The sequence below is a fragment of the Temnothorax longispinosus genome, chromosome 12 (assembly GCF_030848805.1).
Source record: "Temnothorax longispinosus isolate EJ_2023e chromosome 12, Tlon_JGU_v1, whole genome shotgun sequence".
Taxonomy (NCBI): domain Eukaryota; kingdom Metazoa; phylum Arthropoda; class Insecta; order Hymenoptera; family Formicidae; genus Temnothorax; species Temnothorax longispinosus.
The window spans coordinates 1,870,009-1,890,792 of NC_092369.1; the positions used below are offsets into that span (position 1 = coordinate 1,870,009).

The window sequence follows — 20,784 nt, forward strand, 5'->3', positions numbered from 1 at the left end:
AGAAATTCTTTTTATTCTAAATCTGCAATAATATAAGATATAGGTATGCTTCATGCGTATATATGTATAAATTATATACTCTCTCTTCAATATTTTTTATCTACTTCTTGATAATCTTGATCTGTGATCTTCTACATTCGTATCACGCCACATACTTCTTATATAATACAGAACATCCCAACAATATTGCAACTTTATTGAAATATTCCAGCTATATTGCAGGAATTATACATCATATTTACTTATACTGATGTTATAAAATAACATCGAATAAAATAAATAAAAATAAGTAACAAATATTTGATATTATTTTACAATATCGAATAAAATTTATAAATTCGGTCTTATATAGTATCCACACAGCATAGAATATTTCAGCAATATTGCAACATTCTAGCTGTATTGCAAAAACGTTGTAGAAATATCACTGACAATGAGATGAATTGTGTGTGCTATACAGGAGTCATGTAAATACGTGCGCGCGTTCACACACGCACATTATATTACATTATATAGTTATTATTTAAACAATAAACTGATATGGGTATAAACTGATAAGTGAAGAAAAAGTTGTTCATTTCTTTATTATTATTTTATTTATTTTATTTAATATTATTTTTATTTCTCTAAAAATCGAAGAGTGAAATATTACTCGGAACGAGTGAAATGCAAGTATAATGAAAAGTGAAAATTGAGCCTGTGCACTTCGAGTAATTTGCCACTCTAAGAAAGAGTAAAATTGTGCTCTATTAAGTTGGAGTGAAATCGCACTCCATTTGAGTGAAGAGGCACTCTTTGTGAGTGCAGTAGATCAGTATCCATAGGAGTAAATTATGTCACTCTATAAATTTTCAGTGGAAGATTTCACTCTGTTAAAGTCATTTCCCAGACAACACCATGTCTAAAATTGAGACATAATAAGTCTTTTAGCCATCTTTTCGTAAGACGTCTAAAAGATGTTTAAAAGATGTCTTTAGACGTCTTATGTCCCGCTTTTGGACATGTGTGCTGTCTGGGTTATTAGTCGATCTTTAATTAATCATGATTTGCTATAGCTTATTATACTATATAGAGTGAGATCGTATCACTCTGATAGAGTAGCCGCTCTAAACATTTGAGTGAAAAATTCACTCGTACCTTATGAGTGTCCGCATTTACTCAAATTAAAGTGACAATTAACCCTCTCTTTTGGAGTGACTCACTCTAATATATTAGTAGCGAAACCACTCTATGAGATTTAGTAATGATGATCAGTTTGCGTATATCAAATATTTATTTTACTCAATATTTTGTCTCATATATACGTAATACGTACTACTATATCTCACTGTTTTCTTAGTTTCACAATACTGCCTTATTATAAATTCCTTCTTCCTTTATTTGATATTCTTCTCTCTCTCTCTCTCTCTCTCTCCCTCTCTCTCTCTCTCTCTCTCTCTCTCTCTTACACACACGCATATTTCTTATTTATTTTACATCACATAATGTATATGCAAAGTTAAGTCATATCTCCGTGAATCACTTTGTAAGTATCTACAACCGGCACACTCGCGTGTGTGCGTGCGCGTGGACCACGTCCCACGTGTGTATGTGCGTGTACGGAGATGGTGATGCCGAGAGCCGGCGCGGGCGCGACGCGAGACGGTCTGTGGACTGTGGTGATGGTGAATGTTCGGTGCGTTGTGCACTCTGTGCAGTGAGCTGAGTGAGCAGTCTACTCAGTCTACTGGCTCAGTCCATTGGGAGGAGTCGCGAGAATATGAGGTTCATTCTATCGCTCGTGATCCTCTTCGGAGCGTGCGCGTGTCACGCTGACGACGACGAGCTCGAGATCGGGATCAATGAGATCGATGGCGGCGAATCGGTGCCACGTGAGACGCAACACGCGCCCAACACCACGCTCGCCGAGATCTTCGAGAACGCGGTCCAGGCCTATCTCGAGGAAGACTGGGACGGCTGCGTCGCGGGATTTAACGATGCTCTGCATGGGTATATACGTTACGATTATCCCGCCACAGTCGATATTCTCTCCTCCGTGAGCACTCAAAGTATCCCATCAGACAGCACGCATGTACAAAATCGGGACATAAGACGTCTTTTAGTCATTTTTAAAACATCTTTAACATTTTTTATGTCCCGATTTTAGATATAGTGCTGTCTGGGATATTAATTCCACAAGATATTTTTTAAGTCTTTACTTTTATGCTTTAAAGGTTTGTTTCAAGATTTTTAAAATTAAGTTTTTTCGGAATCTCGTCTCAAGGAAAATACATATATGCGTAAATTTTAGAAGAAAAATTATTCATGTACGCTTAATGTATATTAATTCTATGAGATGCTTTTACATTTTTATGTCTGTACTTATTAATAATTTACACGCGTAAATTTAGAAGAAAAATTATTCACGTTAGAAGAAGCGCTTTTTTGGAGTGTTTGAAACTTAGCGCGTAACTTTTCTTAAAGGAGAGGGATTCTTTATTTCTTTACGCATTTATATATATATATATATATATATATATATATATATATATATATATATATATATATTATTAATATAAGCTTACATGTGTAAATTTTAGAAGAAAATATTTTTTACGAGAAAGACAAGTTTTTGAAAAAAGAAATAATAGCTAAAAAGAACAGCTAAAAAGAATAAGTAGTCGTACATGACACACAATATAATTAGCTATTAAATACTTTAATTTAATAAAAAAACGACCGATATAATAATACTTAAATCTTCTAAAAAAAATTTAACGAGGTACATCCATACTATAAAACTATTAATTGAAATTACATTTGTTTATTATTTTATTCATTATTTTTTAAAACAAAAAATAATATAAAATGTTTAATAGTTTTGCAATAAAAAATAAGGTAAAACGAATATTGTTAGAATTATTATTAGAATATTATAGATTACATATAGTAAAAGAATATTGGACATTTTTTTCATTAAAGTATTTAATCACTTTTTTACTTATCTAAATAATCTAACTATAAGTTTATTTATTTTTTCTGGCGGAAGACTCGTCTACTTCATTTTCTAAAATAGTCCACAGCTTAGTTTTGGGAAACAGGCTTGATGACCGTATTCAATTTTTTTGAAATTAAACAATGCTGTGTTAATTATAACTGTGCTAAATATAATACCTATTTATTTTTAAATTAAGGAAAAATATTGAGTAAGGCATGAATCGGACTTTTAACTAGTAATTTTGCTGGAATATTTTTAAATTTTATATGTGGTCTCAAACTTTTGGCCAGCAGTGTAAAAAGAATTTTTTTGTATTGAATATACAATACATATTACACACATTATCAATTTATATTATGCTTTGAATATTGGTTGCACTGCATAATCAATCCGTATAATAAATCTGTAATTTTTAAGAGGTTACATACGTTTTTGACAGGGCTAAAACTAGGTCAAAATTAACGAATTTTTATTGTGGTAAAATTATATATTTTTAAAATACATATTTTGTAAAGTAGTCTTTTGAGAATATCTCCTGAAATTTCAATAAAAAAATATCAAAAATTGAGGTTCTAACAGCTATTTTCCCAAACAGTCTTTGTAAAAACGGCGTTTGCGATATCAGAGATATGTATCTCCCGCCCCCTCTCATGTGAAACAAAAAACAAAAATTTTCCGTTAAACTAGATGAAGAAATCTAGTGCTTATCACAGTCAATTTTGAAAATATTGAATTTTTAAAAAATGGCAGCGATTCGTAAGCAAAAAATGCGATTTTTGACTTAAAAAATTAATATTTTTTATTTATAAAAAACTAAGCCATAGATAAAAAATCCTATGACAAGCACTAGATTATTGTATTGAGAGTAACTGTAATAAAAAATTTCATGCAAATTGGTTTACTAGTTTCCGAGATATTTCTGGTATCTGATTTTTAAAACACTGTTTTGGGAAAATAACTGCCAAGACCTCAATTTCTGATATTTTTTATTAAAATTTTCGAAAGATATTTTCAAAAGACTATCCTACAAGACATGTATTTCCATTTTTTAATAAAACACTTTTACCTACAATAAAAATTCATTAATTTTGACCTAGTTTGAAGTTTCTATCAAACGTATGTAACCCCTTAATGTAAATTTGCGTAATATTTTACAGATATAAAGTATATAAACGAATGGTGACAATTTGCCGGCGAAAATGTAAGGCCGAGGCGGCAGGTTCCTCGCCAGTCTTCGCGGAAGATATCGAGGATATGCACTTTTACGAGAAAAAAGTGAGGGAGACGCTTTGTTTAATGAAATGTAATCAAGATTATCGAGAAATCGCAGGTGCGGGGGCGCTTAAACGACTCCTACACGCCACGGAGAGGAAATTTGTCGACCTTGCCATCTACGAGTATCTCCATATCTGTTATTTTCAGGTATGAAAGTGCTGTCTATTTGACCAAAACACTTTAAGCAATCAAATTCTGCGAAAATCTTTCACATAAGTTACAAAAAAGTATATGTTGCATTATTAAAGTGAAATACAATCTTATTTTCCATTTCGTATTACTTAACGCTGATATAATTTGTGTTTGTATTTATAATGATTTGTTATTATCTATGCAATATAATTGAACGATAAAACATGAAATATATTTATTTTATTATATTTCACATTTTATCTAATTAACAATAATCGCGATATATAGCTCATGCAATATTTCAACTTTAATTTAATTTCTGTCATTCATTTCTTTTAACCGATAAACTTAATTGCGTTGTTCAGATTTGTCTTTCTACAGAGATACGTGTCTCTGCTCGCCTACGAAAGATGCCGTAGAAAAACATCACGAAAATACCAAACTCCCCGAGTACTAATCTGGTGGATTACGCAATTACGGCGTAGCAGATATATTCTGCCTGCGTTTGCTGCGTAAATTATGAGTTAAACAACTCGCGGCTTAACCCGAAAACCGATTTGTATCATCGCCTTCACTCATTTAGATAGCGTTTATTTTCGAGAATTTGCGCATCGTCGTTTATAATCCCAAATCAATGGAAGATATCTCAAATCTCGATATTTTAATTTAAAAAAATCGCCATTTTAAATTGAAACAAATTACCAATAATATTTATGTCTGCAACATTGAACTGAAACACAATTTTTTATTTTCCGTTTTGTATCTTTGTACGGAAGAAGGAAGAACCTTCATATCATCTGCTATCAAAATTAGCATCCCAGTATATTTCGTACACTTCCGGCATAACGATTGTGATATGCCTTTTATTAAGATAATGTAAAATGAAATTTAGCTGTGAATAGTATTTGGTACTTAAACAAAGAATAGATATTATAATTTATATAGCAGATACTATATTTAATCTTGCAAGAATACAATAATCTTTTAAATGTACACAATTATTTTTGCATATAATAATAAAAAATATATAACAATATAATAATAATAAAAATATATAATCTAATATATCATAAAAATTAAAATAAAATATGTAACATCTATAGAAATATAATTATTAATCCATGATGTAACATAATCAGTGTATACTCGCAAATAATTTTTTACAGAAAAAAAGATATCAAGATGCGGCGGACGCAGCTTTCACCTTTCTGTCCCAGCATCCCGATCACGAGATGACTAGGAAGAACCTGAAATACTACTTGAGTATGCCTGATGTGGCCGCGGAAAAGGTCATGAATTTGGAGGCGGCTCCCTTTGTGCGAAAGTACTTCCGAGGGATTCAGGCATATGAAGATGAGAACTACGCGGAAGCTGTGGCCGAATTTGAAAGTTCGCTCGAATCTTACATAGAATCCGAAGAGGAATGTAGAATCTATTGTGAGGGCCCCTTCGATCAAGGATGGTATCCTGAGTTTACTTCTTCGATAGCAAGTAAGATACAAATTGACTTAATAAAGACAACAAATGATAAAATAAACAAATTCAGATGAGAAAATGTATGTCTATTATATATATATATATATATATATATATATATATATATATATATATATATATATATATAGCCATGCTATATAGTCACTCCTAGCAGAGAGAAGCCTTCTCTCCTAGAATAGACAAAAAACGCCCTAGTCAAAACCCGAAACACAAAAATGTTTTGAGGATTGACCAAGACCAAGACCAAGACAATAATTGCAGTAAATATTTCTCATTAAATTTCCAATAAGTTTTCACAGATAAACTACATTTTTAACATTTTTCCCAGAAGAAGTTTAAAGTAGAAGAGGCTTAATAATTATTTACAAAATATTTCTTATTTATTTCTTATTACTCTTTCATTTCTTTTTAGACCACTTTGCGTACTGTCTGAAGTGCAAACGTGGATGTTCGCTTGCGTTGAACAACGTGAACGGCAATTTTCAGAATGATTTGCTCAGAAGTCATTATAATTACCTGCAATTCGCTTATTATAAACGTGAGTATTTTAGTTTTGCAATGGCTAATTTTATTATACTGTCTGAACGAAATATTCTTTCTGTTGGTACTTTCTTACTTTTTTAATATTTAATAAATATTTTTTAATATGTTTAATAAATATATTTTTTAAATGGAAGTGGTATGTTTCATATAATATCTTCGGAAAATTGAGTTATTCTAAACTTTTATTTAAAAAAATTTATTTTTTTATTTGTGTAATAATAGTTACTATCAAGACATGAAAGAATTTTTTTTATTTTTGATTAATGTTTTTATGACAAATTATATCATTCGTTTTTCACAAGGAATCCATGTTCTATACCATCGTATCGTATAGATTATATCATGAGTATACGAAGATATTGTGTATACTAACTGTATATACTAGGTTGCTCAATTAAATAATATGAAGACTTTTGAATTTCTCTTTCAGTTATTCTTTGAGACTTTAGTTATTTTAGTAACAGTCAGTCACGTGGTTATAAACACCCGGTAAAAAATTTTTTATACATATAAAAACATGCATAAATATATACATATACTTATATAAAATACTATATGTGTTTGCTTTCTCTTGTATAATTTCTGTTTAAATATATAGAAAAAACAAGAAAGAAAAATTAAAATATAATTAAAAGGATAATTTTTACATTGTTTTTTTATAAAAAATAAAGTTTTTATAAAAAATAAAGTGAGGAAATGAAAAAAAACAGCTCATATATTCTCTATATAAGTGTAATAATTGCATATAAAATATGATTATATATATATATATATATATATATATATATATATATATATATATATATATATATATATATGTAGGTCCGGAAGTATGTTCCGGGACTTTTATTTTTTTACATCGGTATATTCCAGGACATTTGGCATGTACAGTCCTGGAATATAACGCATATATATGTAATCAGATTCAAAAAAATTGTCCCGAAACGTGCCGTAGGACATGAATTTTTTCCAGGACAGTCCTGGAAACTGCCAAATGTCCTGGAATATACCGATGTAAAAATAAAAGTCCCGGAACATACTTCTGGACCTACATATATATATATATATATATATATATATTATACATACATACATAGAATATTGTATAATCTAATCACAATTTTATGTTTCACAAACAGAAACAATGCATAAGTAATTTTTCTAATTATTTTTCAATTATTTGTCTTATTATTTTTTCTGTATAGAATTATATCTACAGATACAGAGAGATTATACAAAAAAAAACGAAACACATGTGGACATATTTTATATATATTTATATATAAAATAATAATGTGTTGAAAATAAAAACCACATACTCGCCGGTTTAATAATTTATTGTAAATTAATAATATGTGCAGTAACGGTTCGTGAAAGTCAAAATATTTTAAAAATTAGCCCCAAAACAGTGTTTTTTTGCGAGACAACGCTTGACCACACACGGTCAAGACAACTACAAAAACAATAAATCCTAATTTGAGTTAGGATTTACTTCCTTTATAATCTAGATTTAGCTCTTACGTGATTTTCACCTGTTTTCAAAATTTAAGGCGATGGACTTGGTCAACAATTCAAAGATAACGACGAAATTATTGAAAACGTGCAAAACTAGATATGCATTTAGTCAAAAATCTTTTTTAAATAGGGTATATAGAAAGACTCCCACAAATTTGAGAAAAATGTCTCGAACTCCATGATGAATATGTGAAATAAAAAGTATATTATTTCCGAATAAAAGCTTTCTATTGAAAAGAGACATCAGTCTTATTTATATTTAAGCAATCTAGTATAATTTGGTAGCATAATTGGGGCACTGACATAAAATGCAAGTGTCATGAATTATAATGACCTTGTTGCAATGTGTCACCATTCATTAACAGGAGCAAATATTTCAGCAGCTCCATCAAGCTGTCTCCTGAATCATCCTTTGTTAAATTAATTGAACTAATTTCTAAATTGTAGATGTTCAACATCATTTCTAAAACTGTCATGTCTCTTGCATCCTTCGTACTACTTTGCACAATATTTATTTGTACTTCAACTCGTATTATTTTAGGAAAATGTTATTTTAATTCTTTCTTTTTTCTCCTACTTTCTTTTTCTCCTCTCTCTGCCAACTGAATTTTTTAACAGTTTGATATATAAAATCCAAATATTTGCATAAATATATGCACATGAGTCAAATGAATGGATGAAAGCATATAAAAAGTATATATAAGTAATAATTTTCATTTATTTTATGCCTAGTGGGTAATTTGAAAGCAGCTTGTGCAGCAGTAGCGAGTTACTTATTATTTTTACCTGCCGACGAGACAATGCTTCATAATAAGGACTATTATAGCCTTCAACCAAAAGTAAAAGAAGAGTATTTCACGCCAAGGGAGGTATGTGAAAAGATAGAATTATTAAAAATACAAGCTTCTAGAATAAGTGATATAAATTTAATATCTGTAAAAAAATTTCTAAGGAAAATATCTAAATTTTCATGTACGTTGGAAAGATTCATAATATTTATTTTCATACACAATATTCCAAAGGATAGATTGTAAATTTTCAACACTTAAAATAAGTGAAAATTATTTGAATAAGTGAAAAAATGTTAATAGATTCGTAAATTTAATGAGGATCGTACTTAGGAAGCGCTTTCGTATGTGAAACGGCAAGAATACGAGCTGATGCTGCTGCATTATATATCGAAGGAGTTCGCGGAAATCGACGCCAGATTTAGCGCGTTCACCAAGAAGACAAACGATAAGAAGAAGACTGACGAGAAGGAATTAGGAAAGGTAAAAGATGAGACATGAGTTTGCAACGAAAATACCTGATAAATAAAATTACTTACAAATAATGACTATCTTCCGAGATCATTTATTTGTCAATCGATCTATGCGGATCGAGAAGCGTAAGAAACCCTTTATTATAAGCTCCATTTCGATTTCTTTTTCAAGGACGACGCACGAATAAATCTGACCATCAGATATCGTGCCTAAACCGATATCAGCTAGAAAAAGTCGGTGAATTATGCTGTTCGAATGCATTTAATACTGAAATATTTTTACTGTACCTATGTTATACACATTTATACCCGAGAAACAATAAAATATTTAGAAATCAATTTGCCTTTATTATTGTCGCAATTTGATATAAAATAAAATAACGAATAAAACTGAAGAAAGAGATATTAAAATTAAAATAATATTGCATACGGTGTATCTCTATAAGTCCCTCGTTTGAATCGCCTGTTTAAATGCAACCCTATTTACTTTTGCGTTCATATCTGCATAAAAGTGCAGGCGCAAGGAAAAAGATTCGCGAAGCAAGACGACCGATGAGGAAAGAAAAATTAAAAGAAAAGTCCAATTTCTATCTCCAATGTCGCGTTATTATCTCTAGTGTCTATGTATATTTCATCTTTTGCTTCTTTAGGATTCTTTCTTGACGCCAATCTTGCATCCGCCTCCAGGTCACTCGCCATCCATCCGGATACGACTTGTGGGTAATTTGTCAGCGTTCCGGGACAAGGAGGAGACAGAGATACGAGAAGATCACGTCATGGAGCGGTTAAAAGTCACGGACGACGCGCGATTGATAGCAGCGGAAGACGAGCTCGGTGGAAAAAACCGCTACGCGGCCGACGGTTTCCTCAATTCTACCGATTGCAATCTGCTCATGCGACTCGCCCAGGTATCGGAATCGGCTCACGTGACTGATCAATTCCGAATCACGGCTGCAAGACGTTTTTCTTTTTAAGCGTTTCCTTTAGCATCACGATCTTGATAAGACTTTAGCAAAAAATTCCAAATAAGCGCAAATTTACGTACCTTTACTAAAAAAAACAAAGGTTCGCATATAGATATAGTATATTCATAAATTCCAGATCGCCGTGGAGGGAGATGGCTACGAAGAAAACAAAAGTCCGCATTCGCCTTACGAGCGTTTCGAGGGTGTGACCGTTGGCAGAATAGCCTTGGTAAGGATCCGTATCCGGAAATATTGACAAAAAGATTGTATGTCCGTATTTCTCATTGTCTTCCCGCATTTATTGCCTGCCGAATCTTCGGCAAAATTTATCGTCTTACAAATTTTACAAAAGAAAAAAAAATCGTAGATGGTCTACTTCGGTCTGACGAAGCCGGAATTGCTGAGGCTATTCCTGCAACGCACGGAAGCAGCTCGCAATCATGTGGAAAGGTATTTCGACCTTGATCGACCATTGTATTTCACCTACACCCATTTGGTCTGCCGAACTGCCTTACCCGGTAATTTTCATCTGACGCATCACCGTGCTTCTGACGACATTTTCGTTGGCATGCTCGCATCATAACACTTGGTACGGCATTAAACATATGTAGACAATCGATCAGATCGTATTCTATATTGATGGATCGGTTCGCTTGATTTCATTTTCATAACTCTTTTTATTAACAAAGCAATCACCAAGATATAAAATATAATAGCAAAATACGTTAATATTTGCCTATCGAACAGTATATATAAGATATCTAAAGGAGGACTGAAGAAGATAAGATATATGTATCTGTTAGTTTCAGAAAATTTATTCTATCTTGTTTTCAGACTCGCCGGCGAATCGAACTGATCTTAGTCACGAGATTCATGCTGATAACTGCGTGGTAAAAGACGAAGGTTTCTGCTTGCGAGAAGATCCCGCGTATACTTGGCGGGACTACTCGGCGATTCTATATCTCAATGATGACTTCGACGGTGGCGAGTTCTTCTTCGCCGAGGATTGGAAGAGACGCCGCGTCCAGGGCATCGTTCGGCCCCGGTGCGGACGTATGGTGGCTTTCTCCGCCGGTGGTGAGAATCTTCACGGCGTTCGGGGTGTACGTAGCGGCAGAAGGTGCGCAGTGGCGTTGTGGTTCACTCAGGACGAAAAATACCTGGAGTACGAAAGGGTGGTGGCAGATAGCGTGTTACAGAGAGCCCGCATTTTAGGTACCGTGCAACGCGAGGATACCCAAATACCGCTGAGGTGATGCAGAGAATAGAGTTTATTATACATTCTGTATTTAAGACGTTATGTAGGGAAGAAAAGCCAGCAAGCAAAATGATAGCAGTCTGTCAGCAGATTAGTAAATAGATTTGATCAGACATGTCAGCAGATTAGTAAATAGATTTGATCAGACATGTCAGCAGAATGACATCACTGCGTCCGCATTCAGCTTATGTTTAATTAATCAATCTTTAATTAAAAAATTGTATTCTGTTTTTTTGATAGTGCATTCCTAGACCATACATTATTATAGATATCATAAAAAATTTTGGGAGAAAACTTCACAGATAAATAGAGAAATTCATGTTTCCACGTTTGCAAATAAGATCATATGAGACAAATAAATGCATAAAAATTATAACTAAGAAATAAACACAAAGATAGAAAAAATAGTTGCAGCGGTGATTGTTGAATAATATAATGTAGGATTAAGGATTATATATATATAATGGTTTAAAGAAGCTGAGTATATTTCTTCAAAAATTCTATTTCCTCCTGAGTTTTTTTATAGATCAAATAAAGTGTAACGTTCTGTTTTAGATATGAAGACACGCTGATCCAATGTTTCAAAGAAGATAAGACGTTGAGGCACATTCTGAGGGAATTCGTGCGAGAAGGCAGCAAAAAGTGGTAATATTAATAGAAATTTACACAAAATATGAGCACCGTTTTACTTGCATTTTCATTTGAATCAGAATACACATACGTTCAAGTGTTGAAGCAAGAAGAAGGGAAGAAAAGAAGAATATGGCAGATGCAATTCAAATTAACTGAACTGATCAATTCGTGACTTACAAAGACAGATGGAAGTGATTTATAGTTTGATAGATGAAAGTCTAAAAAAATAGCACATATTCCTTCATGAATGGCTGGACCATGAAGCTGATGATTCAAGAGTTATCTAATCGTATTTTATAACGATAAATTATAGATCTATAATTAGTCCGAAACGTATCATGTTAGTATAAATCAGCCCGACAGTCTGTTTAAAGAAACAGACGAGCATAGGTGGTTAATCCCACTCTTATTCGACGAGTAGTCCCCAATTTTTTATTTATACAAGTCCATTATGGGAACGTGAAACGATGATGTGGGATTTGTCTCACCAATCTTACTGCGTTCAATTTAATCAAGTTTCTAGTCTGCACGTACAATACAATGCATAGACTTACATCGCATACCTCGCACACACGCCCCGTACGTAGTCAGTTATCTCTAAATTATTTTGCTAATTAATATTATTTTACGTAGCAAAGTATGTGTATAAGCGTTGTCGTCGCAATTGCACCAACTGCAACAACTGTTTATAGAAAATATCCTAAATCTTTATTAGAACATGGACATATTACATGTCAACAAGTTTACATAACCGCTCGCTATGTATCACGCAATGTTTGCATCGCATCGTTAATTTATAGTCCTCGTATTTATACTATGTATAAGAAGTTACGCCTGTGTTATATTCGCGATTGCGTTGCAGTCCTCTTTCTCCTTCTCTTCTGTTTTTTCTTCTTATTCCCCTTACCGCGCGATGAGTTGCGCATACATGGTGGACACTTTATACACGCGTCTCTTTGTAAAAATCAATTCCGTCGATTAAGCGTGCGTATAGTAATACTAAATCGTTCGTAATTACTAACACATCTACATCTCATCGAAATGATCGACATCCGCGATCTGTCCGTATTGTTATTGCAATCGCGGGACAAATAGAAGAAATTCGTCAGCGGACAAAGTGAAAACGATTTAGAATGGAGAAAGGAAGATAGAGGATAAAAATTAAAACCCAAATTCTTCATTTCTCGAGAAAATTACGTTTGAAGGGATGTCCCGCATGGATGGAGTTAGATTACTGGAACCAAGTCTTCCCTCTTCTTTCTAAAGAAAAGAGGAGGCTTGTTCCAATAAACTTGACATTGTCAAGATCACGAATCTGAGTAATCTTTAAAAAGTTTTAGTCACCGCTCATTGTTAATTAAAAAGATATTAACGAATACAATGCAATATGCAGACATGTATTGAATGCGAAGAATTCCATTAAATATGAATTCTATAGGCCCATTGTCCCATTTTACTTTTCCCAGGCGGATTACGCGAAAACTGAATTCAGAATAAGGTAAAAATGTTTCAGACAAAAATTGTATGGTCTGGAGGGGAACAAATAATGGTAAAATAAACTTTCGAAAAAATTGTTTTGTTAAACTTACGATCGCCATTTTTAAAAATGGATTTATATAATTTTTTAAATATAGAATTTAGAATTATATGATTTCTTTACATAATGATTGTTCTGCTAGTTATTTTGCATGTAAAAGAGTATTTTTTTACACCACGTGATTCGTCTCATTATTCCGTGTATAAAAATATAAGTGAACTTGATTAAGGTACTGTTATCAAAATAATTTTAACTTGTGTCAAAATATGCTAGAATAAAGTATAAAATATCTCAAACTATTAATTTTTTGATAACTCTACTTTAATACTTTTATATGCCGAATAACGTGGAATCATATTATTATGTAAAAGAATCCAAAAGTATAATTCCAAATTCTTTATAGTTCGTTTCTAAAAGATGCTTATTTAGCATCACGATTATTAAACTGATTATCAATATAATTATGTATATACTTCGGCTTCAGCTTGAGACTGTGTTTCAAGACTGACATTACTCGGCGCGCAGTTTGTTGAGCTGGAAAAAATGTATACGCAAAAATATTATTAGGCACAAAGATCCAGCCCGACTGTAGAAGGCATATTTCTATTACTCGTGTTATTCTCATAAACGATCAAGTTCTCGTTATTCATATAATTTCATTTAAAAAATGGTGATAACCTTCATGTGATCTTAAAAAATCCATTTTTTCGAAAATTAATCATTATTTTTTCTCTTCCAGATCATACAACTTTTGTCTGAAATATTTTTGCCTGCTGGGCTCTGAAAATAAAATAGGATACCCTGTATGTTACTTATTGTATATTCATCAAGTTAATGAAAAGGAGCTGCGCTTATTACCGTTGAAACCTAATTTAAAATGCTAATATAAAAATTTGAAAGTCCTTTTAGTGTATTTAATGTGAAGAATGTTAGGCTGAACCGTGAATCTCTAATCTCAAATTAAAATTAGATTAAGTCAGGTCAGGTAGAAATGTTTATTAAAAAGAAAAGGCGATATCTCTATACTGTTTTTCTCTATCCGTATTTACTTTACAATAAATATAATACGTATAATGTAGAATTCATAATCAGTAGGACTTTATTTTATGTGTTAATAACTTTTTAATAAACAATAAGCGACAAACTTCGAGTTTATTCAGAATCATGATCTTGACGACATATATCAAGGCCATTCGAGTTGGGTCCCTTCTTCTGTAGTATTACTGCCTACGTGCAGATTCACATAAGAATCATTAGGATTTCTATTTTAAAATTGAAATAAATGTACGAGGAGAAAGAACGGATTCGATGAATCATTTACGAGAAAACAATTCTTGAAGTTAGCGTAATGTACATGTTTCAGGTCTGTTGTTTTAACGGCATTACACCCAAATGCATAATCTTCTTTCTTTCTTTTTCTGAAGTTCAAATATAGAGACCCAGATTGTCGGATTCGTTTTTACTCCTCTGGCTATCGTAAATATTAAAATTGTTAACTAAACGTGTACAAGAGATACGCAACAAGATTGCGGTAACTCAATGTAAAACACGATTGAAGAACGTGAGTTTTACTCCTGTATCCCTCGTGGCTCCTCGTTGTAATCGTTCGCCGTCATCGTCATTTCAAGATTCAGTCGGGAAGAAAGTGATAACGTGATTACGATACATCGTGACGTACATATATATGTGTGTGTATGTGTGTGTGTTTCAATACAAACGTTTATTACAAAATTATAGTGACATCTGCGTATCACAGGAGAACTCAGTCGATTCTTCACTCCATCGTCATCGCATTATTCCAATCCTGACACGCGAATTTTTCAACGCGAAACAAGCTACATAGCTGGAAATAGTTACGACAATACCGCTCGTGCCTCGTTAATAACGGAATAAAGTCTAGAAAAATTTTTTCTATTATTCGAAGAGATATTCGAAGATAAACGAAAGAGAAAGACCATATCTACTGGTCCTCACTACTCGATACCAATCAACGCAATTGAATCTCGATTGGAGTGGTCACTCAAGTTTCGTCATAGGTCACAGATGTTTTTGTATTGCCCTTCGTATAGACCTTGGTGTATCGCCCCTCCCTGCATAATGATTACAGTTAAAAAGCAATCTTAAAAGTGACGCTTTCGTGTCAGTTCGTAAAATGATAGGCGCGCAGAGAGAGAGAGAGAGAGAGAGAGAGAGAGAGAGAGAGAGAGAGAGAGAGAGGGAGAAAGGCGTAGAGTTCGCAGGAACGCTGAGACGTAACAATATATATATAATGACGGTATTTATATAATAATCTTTTACTGGTCGTAATGTTTCTTTCCAACAACGGGAAGTATAAGAAACGATATTTCACGTTTAGCAAGCGGTTGTAACGATGAAGATATAAACTGGTGTATCTCAGTGCCCGTTGACTCTTCAACTTTCGAGGTGCCGTTTAAACGAACTTTCTCTCTAAAGATCATCGATAAGATTAATAGTTTCGCGTAGAGGAAAATTGATCTCTTTTAGACCAGAGACATCGATTATCGCTTGTCGTCGATGTAAAAACGGAAGAGAAATACCGTGTGTGTCGGATTGTATGATTTCGAATCAGGCTTCTTACAAGAGTTACATTATTTCGCAATCTTATGTACATATATAAGATTATGTACGCTATGTATACGTCGTATATATTACGTCGCATATCTAAGAAAATCGATTCCGCGATTTTTTGAAGTGTATCTGGATGTAACAAAATATTCGGAGAAACGAATGATATAAAGAACAGTTTTGTCACTTTGTAATAATGGAAAATATTTTATCAATAAAAGATCGACATTTAACTCATTAACAGCCAAAGATTCACTCTTAGGATAAGAATTTTATATATTTTTTTTTTAAATAAGAAATAGCAGTAATATATATGTATATTATATGTATATGTATGTTGTATGTATATATAGATGTTTCTTGAATAATACCCACTAATTATATACCGCTAGTTCTTACAAAAGACTGAATCGAAGAGTTCTGAACAAGTCATGATCTTTTTTTTATAATGCTTAATGAGCAGCTTAATTATTGAGTAAAGTTAATCTATTTAGTGAGCGTTCCGTTGCTAAGTCGTCAAGTATACTATCAAATGCGCGGCTCATTGACGTAGGTAGGTTTGTCTAAAGAACGATTGAAATAACTTTACTTACTAATTACTACTTCATTAAGCTTAATTATAGAAAAAACATTTTGACTCAATTTTAATAAAGAATAGCACTATATAATTAGTAGGCACTATTTACGAAATACTTTGTATATGTATAATGAATAAAATAGTTTCAGCAATAATTTTTCTTTTGCGGTATCTAATTCTTTCTTTCTAAATACATCAAGTCTTTCTATAAAAAAATTCTAATTATGTATTATCTCTTGTAAACAGAATTTACAATTCGAGGTTATTAGCCCAAGAAGTAATTAATCATACAAAAAAAAACCAAAAAGTTCATATAAATATATGATTTACCGTTATCCAGTTACATAACATAAAAAATAAAAATTATTTATTTTGTAAATCGTTTCAATTTTGATATCTTGATAATCGTGATTGACTCTATGACTTTAGAACGTATAAAAAGTTGATCATTCATTGAAGTAAATTTTTTAATACAACGAACAATATTACGTTATAATTAAAAATTAAATAATTGTTACCAGCTCATCAAGGAGACCCGTAAATTTTTACTAGTCAGTTTAAGCAAGTCATGTCAACAAGTTCTTATCTTAAAATAAATGTTTAATGTGATTTGTCTGGATGCAGGCCCGAATTCTTCTCATCGATTCTTGTGTATGTGAGAAACTTCTGGATCTCCTCGTATTTCATTATACTTATAGGATTATTTGAAGTCACTTGTATGTTTAATTTCAATCCGAAACTTGAATGATCTAAAAGAACACATTATAAATGGGTATAATAAAATATAAAGAAATCCAAAAGTTTTTCAACGTGTCGAGAATTGATGTGGTGAAAGCTCCATAACTCAATAACAGTAGGACATACATTTAAGTGAGCCTTTTTGCTTCTTTTTTTACGACTAATGATTTCCTAAAATAATGATCTCTAGTTTTGAATCACCCCACCCTTACCCTCTCTCACACATTAAGTGTGTGTATGTGAAAGGGACAGAGGGTAAGGGTGAAGGTGATTCAAAACCAGAGATCACTATTTTAAGAAATCATTAGTCGTAAAAAGAAAGCAAAAAGGCTCACATAAATGTATGGCCTACTGTTAATGAGTTATGGAGCTTTCACCACATCGATTCTCGACACGTTAAAAAGCTTTTGGATTTCCTTATATTTTACTACATGTGTATGTATATATGCGTAAAGAAAAAGGGAGATTGTGTGTGTCGCGTATGTGTAGTATTCCAAAAATAAAAACAATTTTGCTTTAACTATGTTCGTCTATATTATGGCTTTTAATGGGTTAAATTGCACCGTAATAGATAATCTAAAGATATGTTTAGAGAAAACAAAATTATTTTTGAAACCAATTGTATATTGCACACGATAATAAGATTATTACAATCAACGTAATTTTTTTTTTTTTTTTTTTTTAAATATGATTGCAATATATATCCTATACACGAATTAAATCTGTCAAATCAATTCAGTTCGGAACATTTGCGATTGTCACAATTAATTTCCGATTAATTGATAATTGATCAATGCCAAAGTAAACTTGATACAATAAATCACCCGTTGAATAATGCCTTCCGGAAATTGACTCACTTGTTGAGACTCAATGTTTTTGTATAAAATACTTTAACGTTAGTTCGTGATACCTCGTAATTTGTCAATTAAATTAATCAATTTGTAGAAAGTAATGAATGTGACGTGTGAACAAGTATTATATAACTATAACGAGAATACGTTCTTACAGGCGAAAACGGAACGCGCCACAATCGCAATAGGTACGAAACTTTCAGCATTTTACGTATAATACTAAGAATCTCAGTTTGAAACATTTAGATAAACGACCCTCGACGTTCGCCGTTAACTAATACCTAAAGCTAGGATCCTGTTAGCGATGTCGAAAATTGTGTTTTAACATTTAAACGTTCAAAAATACAGAATCGTATTTGATTCGTCTTGCATCCAACATGTGCTAACGTTTAAAAAAGTATCGTTGATTTAAACTCTTTATTTCTATTCCTCCCGCTATCGCTCCTCGCTCGTTTCGTTATTTCCACCGGAGAAACAGTTCTTACTCGCGTCTTATTATACAGCTACTATTTAATATTATCTTCGCGCGCATAGAAATAAAACTAAAAATTGGCGTACGTGCCAGAATCTCTTCGTCGAAAAGCTTGCGCGCCACGCGCAAAGCAATATAACCCTTCTTTCCAAAGTATAAATGCTAAACATACATATACTTAATCTGCATTTATATGTCGTTTATATTTTTTTCTCTTTCCGCGCCAGTTATATAACATATAATAATACATAATGCTAACATATTGCATTAAAATAACGCAGAACGTAACAATAGAATAAAGAGTTGTACATTGTTTCAAGAGAGGATTTAAAAAAAAACGCGACGTATTTTGATTATGTAGAGAGAGAAATTGTCAAATGGCGGAAGTTATCGTGTCGGAGAGTATGCTGGACACCAAAGATCTTCGTGTGAGAATCTCTCTCGTTCGACGAAAGACTGCTCGCATGTTTACTGCGTTCTATCGTAGAAACTTCGTTAAAACAGTAGTATTATTATTAGTTTAGTACGGTAGTACCCTAATATGCGGGAAATATATAAAAAATTAAAAAATATACGAGTTATATATATATAAAACACATAGAATGCATATTCGTCGTAGCGCATCTTGCATCAAGTCAGATTTTTGTTGCTATCTATTCCTTCTAATCGCAAAGTCACAAATGATCGACTTGCACTTAATATCAGCGCATTTAGCGTCGAACGTGTCGTCTTACACCTAAATTTCCTAACTGTATGTACGTGTATGTTCCCGTCGAGATAAAATATAGTATGGCTTAACACAAATGAAGACTTGAAACGTTCGGCATTGAACGCGCAGAGAGAATATGGATCAAGTTCGATTCTTTTGGAAAAGGCATATCATTTCGGCTATAAGATGCCTTTTCCACTATCTACATTTCACAGTACACGATTTTTATAAAAAGATCCGTTTGATCTTCGGCTGATGCACACTTTGGTATCCAACAAGCTTCTCCACGCGTAATCGGAATATGAACGATTGATAGTCGTGATATGGGCAGTGAATGATTAAGCAAGTACCAATATTAAATGGGCTGGCTCTCCCATTGAGGCGCCCATTCTGGAAGTCGTCAATCTGCATTAGATGGCGGCGCAGCGTATCTCGAACGCGAATCCGAGTCCCCGTCGCATATATATTTTCCTGAAACACGTCAACCTTCGATAACTAGTCAAGTCACGAGAATTATGGTCATCGACAATCTTTTTTCTTTTCATTAATAAATAAGTAGTTCGGAAAAGGGCAAACTCCTTTACAAAAACATTTTTTTAGAAAATTCAATGTTTAAACTTTACCTTAGGACAATTATTAAGTTTAACTTTTGACAATTTTTTAAGCAATTTTTAAGCGGTTTTTTAAAAATAGTATCATTTTTGGAACAAGATACAGAATAACAATCAGGAAGTTAAATAGCTGTTATTTTGTAAATACACAGAATAAAATAAATTAAATACTGCACTATAAGAGAAACGTGTCATTAGCACATAATAAAAAAGGGATATTTATGAACGTGTAAACCTAAACATTCTTAAAAAAGTTGAAAATTTGATTGGTTACATGGCTCAACAATATATTCATAATTTAAAGAAAAATTCACTTTAGGAAATGTTCAAAATATTCTCCATCAATCTCCATACAATAACAAAGTGTCTATTAAAAAATGTTACCAACATTTTAAGACATTTCCGATGTTACTTTACGGTATTCATCCTTTATTTTTTTATGTAGATCTCGCGTGAAATTCGCGTGATATAAATTTTACTTTTTAAGTGTTCCTAAAAAAAAGATTTAATGGAGAAAAATAAAAAATCTTGCAAGTCATTCAATCAAATCTATTTCAAATTTTCTATTTTAATACTAAAAATTTCCAAATGCAATTTCTTGAAAAACACTTGAAAACCAAAGGACCCCGTATAAAAAATTTTTTTGA

At 32.4% G+C, this 20,784-nt stretch overlaps 2 protein-coding genes across 13 annotated transcripts in view; one reads left to right on the forward strand and one right to left on the reverse strand.

The window, feature by feature from the left end:
- The first annotated feature begins 1,528 nt into the window (after positions 1-1,528).
- On the forward strand, positions 1,529-16,466 carry LOC139822811 (prolyl 3-hydroxylase 1). 4 transcript variants are annotated; one of them, XM_071794876.1, is made up of 12 exons: positions 1,615-1,989; positions 4,135-4,399; positions 5,551-5,875; positions 6,294-6,419; positions 8,672-8,808; positions 9,061-9,210; positions 9,851-10,108; positions 10,302-10,394; positions 10,533-10,683; positions 11,000-11,417; positions 11,979-12,068; positions 12,134-16,466. In XM_071794876.1, coding segments are annotated over exons 1-12 (2,244 nt in total). In that variant the 5' UTR covers positions 1,615-1,759; the 3' UTR covers positions 12,135-16,466. The 4 variants fall into 4 exon arrangements, with proteins under 4 accessions (XP_071650978.1, XP_071650977.1, XP_071650976.1 ...); XM_071794875.1 differs by having other exon boundaries at positions 11,979-16,466; XM_071794877.1 differs by lacking the exon at positions 6,294-6,419 and having other exon boundaries at positions 1,529-1,989; positions 11,979-16,466.
- The window catches only part of LOC139822810 (F-BAR domain only protein 2), a 29,178-nt gene continuing 19,216 nt past the window's right edge, over positions 10,823-20,784 (reverse strand). For 8 of the 9 annotated variants that reach the window (XM_071794872.1, XM_071794869.1, XM_071794868.1 and 5 more), the window contains one exon: positions 12,742-19,997. In XM_071794872.1, coding sequence (XP_071650973.1) covers positions 19,927-19,997 — 71 coding nt within the window. In that variant the 3' untranslated portion in view covers positions 12,742-19,926. Of the gene's footprint in view, positions 11,326-12,741; positions 19,998-20,784 lie in introns of those variants that run through there. The other variant, XR_011734593.1, reaches the window with a different exon arrangement.